The sequence below is a fragment of the Drosophila subpulchrella genome, chromosome 3L, assembly GCF_014743375.2.
Source record: "Drosophila subpulchrella strain 33 F10 #4 breed RU33 chromosome 3L, RU_Dsub_v1.1 Primary Assembly, whole genome shotgun sequence".
NCBI lineage: Eukaryota > Metazoa > Arthropoda > Insecta > Diptera > Drosophilidae > Drosophila > Drosophila subpulchrella.
Genome location: NC_050612.1, coordinates 29,377,608 through 29,386,269, shown reverse-complemented (window position 1 = coordinate 29,386,269; position 8,662 = coordinate 29,377,608). Strand labels below are relative to the sequence as shown.

Below are 8,662 nucleotides of genomic sequence, written 5' to 3'. Positions count from 1 at the left end.
GTCTTTGAAATGATGTTGGTATATTTGAATAAATAAATATGGTATATCACACAGGAATTTCCGTGGTATTGCAATTTCCACACTGAACTATATTTATTTTGTTATTCGACGTTCTTCCATTCTCCATCTTGCATCTCCCTTTTTCACTTACGTTTTGCCGACACTTACGTCTTACGTATTACGTTGTTTTGATGCTTGACGAAATGTATCGAATTTGTGTATCGAATGCTTCTCGGAGAGCAGAGAGAGCAGATCTTGCATCTCCCTTTTTCACTGACACTTACGCTGAGGCTGTCTCGTTTTTTTACTGGCTTACGTTCGGTGACACTTACGTTTTGCCGACTTACGTTTTCTTACGTTTTTTGTGTTAAAAACGCGAGAGCAGACTGGCTCTGTTTATTTTGATAATTCGAAGTTGTTGGTTGTTGGTTGTTTTGTTGCTGGATTGTTGGATTTTAAATATCTTTTGGCTGCTGGAAAATTAAGAAACCTGAGAGAAAAGCGCCGCCGGGTTCCTTTAAATTCAGGGATAACATAAAAACGCTGGCATTTAACCACCCCACCAAGAAATTAATTACCAACACAACTTTTTTGGATTCCAAAATGTGCGACGAAGCCACCGAAAACGTGGATCATCAAGGTAAAAATTCGCATTATACCGGTGTTTGCTCAACCCATTTGCATAGCGCTCTAATATTGCATAGAAACTCCTCAAGTGCGTTAAAATACCATTAAGGCCAAATCCAGTGGTTTGGGGTTTTCTTTGCTGCTTAAGTGAAGGTGGTGGATTTTTGCGAATTAATTCCGATTAATTAGAACAGTAGTTGGCTAAATTTAGGCAAGTCAGGCAACTCAAGAAAAATCGTTTCCTGTTGACCTTTTCTGGGATTCAGCACAGCTGCATTTTTATCCACACTCGAAAAAAGTCGAAGTTAGGGGATAAATAAATAGTGAGAAAATTTAATACAAAATTCATGGAGTAGAAACAAGCTTTTTAATTGATGTTACTTAAAAAAATTCTATTTTGGCTCTACTCCAATGTAAATTCTTTGCAAATTTGTCATCTCGGCATTTTAAGATTATTTTTTAATGACAAATTCTTTAATCATTTTGTACAGGAAATGTGTACAACTTGCTAAGCTTTCTGATTTATTGTTAAAAAAATGTTTTTTTAAAATAATTTAAACATTTTTGCTGGCGAAAATAGTTAGAAAGCTAATCAAATTTTGTTTTGTGTAGATGTACACGAGTGTTTGGCCATTTCCTTCCTGTCCACTTCACACATTCGGTTTTCCGCCCTCTCCCTTTTCCCTACTTATTGCAGTTTCCTGACCTCTTCCTGCTTTTCTGCCGCAATATTAAAAATAATATTGGTTCAGGGCCAAAGCTAAGCCAATTTTCCCCACATACCACCCCCTGGGCCGCCCTTGCAGAAATCATTTGACATTTGTCGGCGGTATCGATGATATTTTCATTTTCCCGCCTCAGGTTTTTGCCGCAATTCGCGTGACTTAAATGGGTTCCCTTATCATTTCAAACGGCGCTCGACCAGAATTTTATCACTGGCAGTTGAGCCTGCCGAAGCGTTCTTAAATTGTCTTAGATTAATTTTAATTTATGATCTCCTGACAGAAGTTAATTAATTGTGTGCCATAAACACATGGAAAACGCACATAGTTTTCACTTTATGAGTGTATGCACACTTTCATCAATTAGGTTTTATCTGGCTGTTCGGGGGCACTTTCAAGTGGCGTTATTATTCGATATATTATGGAAAATAACTTTGTATAGGTTGGTTTTATGAAGATCTACATTTTATAGGGGGTATGTTGGAAAAACATATTTATTATATGATATTTTACATTTTAAAGATGGCTTATAAGCAAAAATCAGACGAGAATATGGTATAGAGAATTTAGGTGACATATGTACTTCAAAAATCCATCACCCATATATCCAAATCGTTTGCTTTTACCCAAACGTGGTTATTTGTAGAGCATTTAAAAATGCTCTCTCCTACACTTTATCGCCGAACCATGCAAATTGTCGTGAGTTAACGCTTGATAATATTTGCCGAGCGTTTTCATGAGCAATGCTAATTGTAAATTCATTTAGCGCCCGTCCGGAGATTATAGTTTCAGCACCCCAGAACCAAATGAAAGCGACAACACAAGCCGTAATGGCGATGACAACGATCCCCCTAATTAAATTGCATATAACCTGACCGCCAGCAGAGGTTCCCATTGTTGTAGTCAGGTTTTTTTTTATTGTTTCTTTAAAGTGATATGCAATTGTGCAATCCTCATGAGGTGGGCTATTTATAAAGCCGGGGAAACCGACGGGCACGTTGTTTGGCCTCGTTGTTTTTGTTGCCTGAGGTAGCACCACTTGGGGCTACTTTTGCACACCCCCCTTTTGGGCCACCCAACTTCACCGCCCACCGCCCATGAGGTGTTCGTGATTGATATTTGTCTCGTTGGGACACGGGCACCCCTTCAATTGTTTTGATTTGAAAATCAGAAAAACACAATTTACAATATTGTTATGCATGTTTGCATTTTGTTCTTGTTTTGCATTTCCTACATTCGACTTGGCACGTACGGATGCCTTTTTATGGCATCCCCCCGCAGGGAAGCACCTGCATTGGTTATGGGGCAGACCCACAAGTATTGCCCAACAAATAATAAATACATAAAATCTAATGGGCGGGAATTATATAATTCAGAATGTGGGGGGGCCAGTTGGCACTTGACAAATTGGGCTAATAAGTGGGACAGAATATAACCAAGAACAGGTTATTCTTGAAATATTTCTCAAGGATATTCTTCATAAAAAATATGAATTCTCTTCTTTAAGTTCTCTTTAAAGGATAGATATGCCCAGCTTATGATTAGATCCTTTAGTTCACTGCATGAAGAGTTTCATGGATTTTCTAGCCCCCTTTTCCAGACATTAAATTAAAATATATTTGAGTAAACGAACCAATTGAAATACATAGACAAAAGCCAACGAGAATTCAATTGGTACACAATCTGTCAGATATGCATCGGATAATTTATTTGAATACAAAAATTGATGCTACTGCGGCGAAGGCATCAGATGAAATCCCAAAAATGTTCTACTCAATTTTGAATTTCCAGCAATAGCAGTTGCCGACTTGATTGTAAATTTCCATTAATGGTTAATCAATTGTGATTGGGGGGCACGTGAGACTGGTTTCAACAGCCAGCCGGATTTTTGAGTGTGGCGCATGACTTTAAATGAAATTTATAAAAAGAACAATCCACTTTTTCCCGCGACACTTGGCAGAGCGGATGAATTGGCATTGTGAAAGCGACGCCTCCATTGTTGAATCGACTTTAAGCAGATTAAGCTGGATTACAATAAATTGCTTACATACTGGGAAATGGAAATGGCAAAGAAACGACCGGAAAATTGCTTTAATTTCGCATTCGTCTGCGTTTACAAAAATGAAATAAATTACAAGTAAAAATCATGTTCTCATTTCCTGCACACTAAAGTGCTAAACTGAATTATTACGTTCTGCTGAGCGGGCGATCAGCCAAAATAAACAACAGAATACAGGGGAATCGTAAGGAAAAAAATGAAAATAAAATATCAACTGTTTGCGCAGACATTCCAATGATTGCGACATCAGAACAGAAGAAAATATCTATTTGAAAACGGAAAACAAAAGGAACAACGCGTTTCAAAATAATAGGAAATCTGTGGAGGGAAGAGTTTATTTTAAATAAAATAAAAAAAACTCATTATTCAAACTACAATTTATTGGCGAATTGGAGTAAAAAGGAAAATTAAAGTATTGCATGATAAGTCAAGTCTATAATTGACATCTGGTGATTCCCTATATTTTAAGTTTTCGGAACGCACTGTCTGTATTTCCACATCCATGTGGAAATGGTTTTGCCGAAAAGAACAAACTTTCGCCACAATTGCCGATGCCAGTGGCATGACCAACTAGTCAAGGCTTCTATTTTTAGCAAAGACTCGACTTTTTCGGGGCCCTGATAAATGGCCAACAATATCTGAGGCAATCGCCTATGATTAACTGGGGGACCTTATAGATACATATATTAGGGGCATTGCTCGGTTGTGATTAGAAGTCTGATTAGAGGCCCATTTGTATTTCAGCGAATTGTTAATTGCAAGGCAAAGCAAGCAGTCTGATAAAAACTATCTGTTTCTAGTAGTATGAATAGCCTTATGTCTATGATTAGCACGATTCGCTTTGATAAATTTTAGGCGCTAATTTTGGTTGAACATTGTAGATATGGATAATGATTCTTATTTATAGACGGTCATCTGATGCAAAAAAAGAGGTGTCAATAATGTATAGTTTTAGTTGGAATAAATTTATTAGAAAATATTTTATAAAGAATTTTGTTGAGTCTGAGGTGTAGGTTATATAAAAAAACACATTAGAAGTGATTTCCAATGGGAATATTCATCCATCGGGAAAATATTATAGTGATCAATAAAAATAATATATATTTTTGATCATTCATCATGGTATACGCACAATTGGCATGTGCTGACAGCAATTAAAAGCCGGCAAATGGTTTTTATTTATAAATTCAATTCCACGTTCCCAAATTCGCTCTCTGGAGTGCGAAATTAGACGCCTCAAGTCACATAACAACAGCCAGTGCACTTGGTCCCAATTGACCCAATTTTAATGTGATTTAAGCCCCCACTCGTCCGTCGTTTCATACAGAGAGAAAGTACCCGTAAAATATAAAATCAATATTGAAAACGCATTTTAAGAATAATAAAATTAACAAAGTCAAGATGATATAACATGAAATATCTTACCGATAATAACGAGTCAAACGTAATATAATTGTTTACTGAGTAAGGACAGGGGAAGCGGTAGGGGCGTTTAATTACACGCTTACACGCAATTTCCGCTGCAAATGCCGCTGGGGAAAATTTAACCGAGGCGGGCCCAAGACTTCTGTTTGCCTGTTTGTTTATCTCGGACTACTTAGGTTTATTACGGCAATTTTACTCGATTTTACTTGTCTACCTGTCCGACCTTTGGCTCCGGACAACGCAATATTTAATTCATCCGTTCAGCTTGTTCAACAAACACGATTCTCAATTAAATTCTGTGTAAACTTACAAATCGCAGAAATGCAAATAATTTAGAAAGCTCCGCGGACGGGCGGAATTTTGCTTTGTAGTTTGTAAAAGGTCAGGTTTACTGGTAAATAAGTTTCTAGCTTCTAGACCTATACTAGAATTATAATTTGTAGTGAAGTTTTTTGCTGTTATGATGTTTATATGAATGCCTTTTTCTCCTGTCCAAAATAATTGCTCTTATATCATTAAACACTAATGGTATATGATGCTTACAAAGTGTTCTAATCAAAATTTACTATACATATCTCATATATTTGTTAGGCCAATATTGAGTTAGTTAAATATTGAGTTATCTTAGGAATTTCCGAAAATCTGACCTTTACCTTCCTCTTTTTCAGACCACCATGTCCATTTTGACTCCAACACGGTGAAAGATGGCTTCGAAACGGACAGTTGTGTCACATATCAAAGGTCAGGCGACACGATTGTCGTGAGCCTGGGCTTTCTGCAGATCAACCATCGCTACTTGATCGAACTGAAGCTACCGACGTCGCTTTTTGGCGACGCGGGGACGCTGGGCAGCAAGTTTGAGCCGCTGGTCAGTGCCACGCCGAGTCTGCACTGCAGGATCACGGAGTTCGAAGGCACCAAGCATGACGAGCATGACTTCTTCGAGATGAAAATCGAGTTCTTCGCCTACAAGGAGAAGCTGCTGCGCGAGGTCCTGCACATCGTTAGCTCGACCAATGCCAAGGAGCTTCTCCAGCTGGTGATCGCCGCCCGGGTTTTGGGAAAGGGCAAGGGAACGCCCATGCTGCGCACCGGGATCCACTGCATCGGCGTCGAAAGGGATGAGGATGAGTCCGAGGCATCAGATTTCGCTGGCTTCGATAGCAAGCCCTAAAATGGAACCCCAATTATCTCGCCATGCCGAAAACCTGTTTTCTTAGTTAACTGCAGATATTTACATAGTTCTTAAGTTAAGAATAACATGTAACGTTAGTTATTACCTACATAGCAACCAATTGTGTATGTAATACTCATTGAGCATTTACATTTAGGTTTCGGTCCGGTTTTGCTTGTTGTACTTAACATTTGTAAATTACCCCGTGTCCGCAATTGTCAAGTTTGTATTACACGTGAGTGGGCGAACTGCCAGAAATCCTTGACTTTTATAACGATATTGATGACCAATCTCTTGATTTTGCCAGTAAGACTAAAATGTATTTGCAATGTGTCATTAAGTGAATTTAAAAAAAAATTTGGTTTTATTTCCACTTTTAAAGCCATAACAAGTTTATTACGATTAATGTGTTGGAGTTATTCGATCAATTAAACTGCGGTTGAGAGTCAATTCAATAACTTTTAAACACTGAAGCATTCTTTCAATGATTTATCAATATAATGTCCCTATTTAAACGGTTTTAAAATGTAAAAGTGCACTGTACATACATAAAGTCAAATATAATACTTCAAATTACACCATATACAAATTATTTTCACAAAAAATTAAGCAGAGTATATGAAGTACGCAAAGACCAAACTTTAGACCTTTTCCAGATGCAATTTATTGTGTGACCAAATCGAGGTGCTCGCTAAGACATTATGCATTAACAAGAGGCAAGATATTACATCTTTTTGACTAAAATTAGCCCACAGACATATTTACCCAGGGCGTTTTGATAATCTATTAAAGTTGATAACATATTGCACTGTCAAATGTATAAAAGGCACTATAACCAATTGACTAGATTTTGTAACTTAAAATCTATATAAGAAACTGATCATGGATAACCCAATTAGCAAATTAGTTGAGCCCATTTAACATCATACAAAATACTATTTAAGTTAATTATGGATTAGGCTCCTAATAAAGCTGCTTAGGAAGCCGTAAATAAAAATTCGTTTAAAACTTGTTTTGTTTTCTTATGGAAAAAAGGTAGAATACAAATCGAATTTGGTTGGCAATTTAAAGGCACTTTTGTCAAGTAAACATTTCTTATCACTTTCGGGAAATTTGAATTATAGTGATACCAGGCATTTCAGGTGAAAAATTATTAGTATAAATAGTAGATACCGAAACAAATTTTTGTTCAATGCAATACATTTTAAGAAAGTTAAAATGAGGCCTTTATATATCTATATATCTAACTTAAGAAAGTTATTAATTCTGGAATGTCCACAGCATATTAATGTCTTTTGCAATTCCCCCTGCTCTACGCTCATGGCCAGTGGCGTTTTTTTTTCAGTGTTGTTAAGTGTTCGTGAAAAGAGCGACACCACGCAGATTTGAGAAACCACGAAAACGCAAATATGGCGTCCGCTGGCTTGTTGTTGCGCTCTCGGAGAGCAGATCTTGCATCTCCCTTTTTTACTGACGTTACGTTTTGTTGACACTTACGTCGCATTTTGCATCTCCCTCTATTACTGACACTTACGCTGAGGCTATCTCGTTCTTACGGCCACAAACCCGTGGAAATCCGTGTACGAAATTAATCATCCGCCACCGAAACAAAAAAATCATCATCGCATTTTTTTGCTTTTTTTATATTATGTTTTATATGTATTTTGTTGAAGAAAGTTATTGGTTTTATTAGAATATTCCGTCCAGACTTTTTGCCATTTTAGGTGTCGGTAGGGCCAGGTGCCGGGACGTAGGCGTAGGGTGGTTGGTACCGGCGTGGTGGTACTGCCCCTTCCACGATGCATCTGGAAATAATATGTAATTGTAATATTGTAATTAACTAAATAAACACAATAACACACTAAAACCTTACTCTTAAACTTTTTTCCTTTGATAAGGAAAGTACGCGCTCGAAGGTCGAAAAAAACATTGCAAAACAATGCTGGAAAACGTTTAATGGGTAGCTGGTAGATATCGAATATCGAATAGGAACAGTCGAATTGCGTTTTTTCGAAGTTGCGTCGCTTCTTAAATAGAACTAATTTTCATTGTGCGTCGTTTAGATTTTCGATTTGGGATGAAGTCGTTAATATGTTTTTAAAGGGTGGCAACACCTTAATTGCGCTACGTAATTAAAACGCGGGAATTCCCATTTTTTGATTCGGCTCACTTATTCAATATTTTTTTTTTTGAAAGAAAGCCGGCCTACGACACAGACACTAAAGATTCGTCGTAGAGTGATTAATTCTTATTTTATTTTTCATAATTGAGTATGTAATTGAAGAATTTATTTTGTTTTAAACGAATTAGTTTCTTTTTGTTTTTATATGTATAATATGTAATAAAATGAAATGTTATTTTGTTTTTTTTTTAATGATCACTTTGCTCAATTTTCTTTATAAAAAGTATTATTTTTGTAACCCTGGAACCAATCTTCGAACTTTACATTGTTTGCTATAGAAAATCCTAATTCACTTTGCGTCGTTTCAATTTGCGTCGTATTTTTTTGGAACGTATCCCCGACGCAAAGCGAGGGATTGGTGTACTTCAAAATAAATGCAATGTTATTAAGTTTACATACATACTTTTTATTTATTTATTATTATTATGCTTTTTTCATTTGGTCATTTGGATTTAAAGATTTAAATTTTATTC

General features: G+C 36.7%; 1 protein-coding gene across 1 annotated transcript; it reads left to right on the top strand.

The window, feature by feature from the left end:
* Window positions 1-383: 383 nt before the first annotated feature.
* Window positions 384-6,585, top strand: LOC119554690 (UPF0687 protein C20orf27 homolog). The gene is made up of 2 exons (XM_037865691.1): window positions 384-640; window positions 5,502-6,585. Exons 1-2 carry the CDS (start codon window positions 604-606, stop codon window positions 6,005-6,007), a joined length of 543 nt encoding a protein of 180 aa, XP_037721619.1. The 5' UTR covers window positions 384-603; the 3' UTR covers window positions 6,008-6,585.
* Window positions 6,586-8,662: the final 2,077 nt, after the last annotated feature.

Excerpts from the sequence above, each read along its gene's own strand:
- LOC119554690 (XM_037865691.1), top strand. The coding sequence starts at position 604 with ATGTGCGACGAAGCCACCGAAAACGTGGATCATCAAG. Across the intron at positions 641-5,501 it reads CGAAAACGTGGATCATCAAG|ACCACCATGTCCATTTTGAC; the intron begins GTAAAAATTCGC and ends CCTCTTTTTCAG.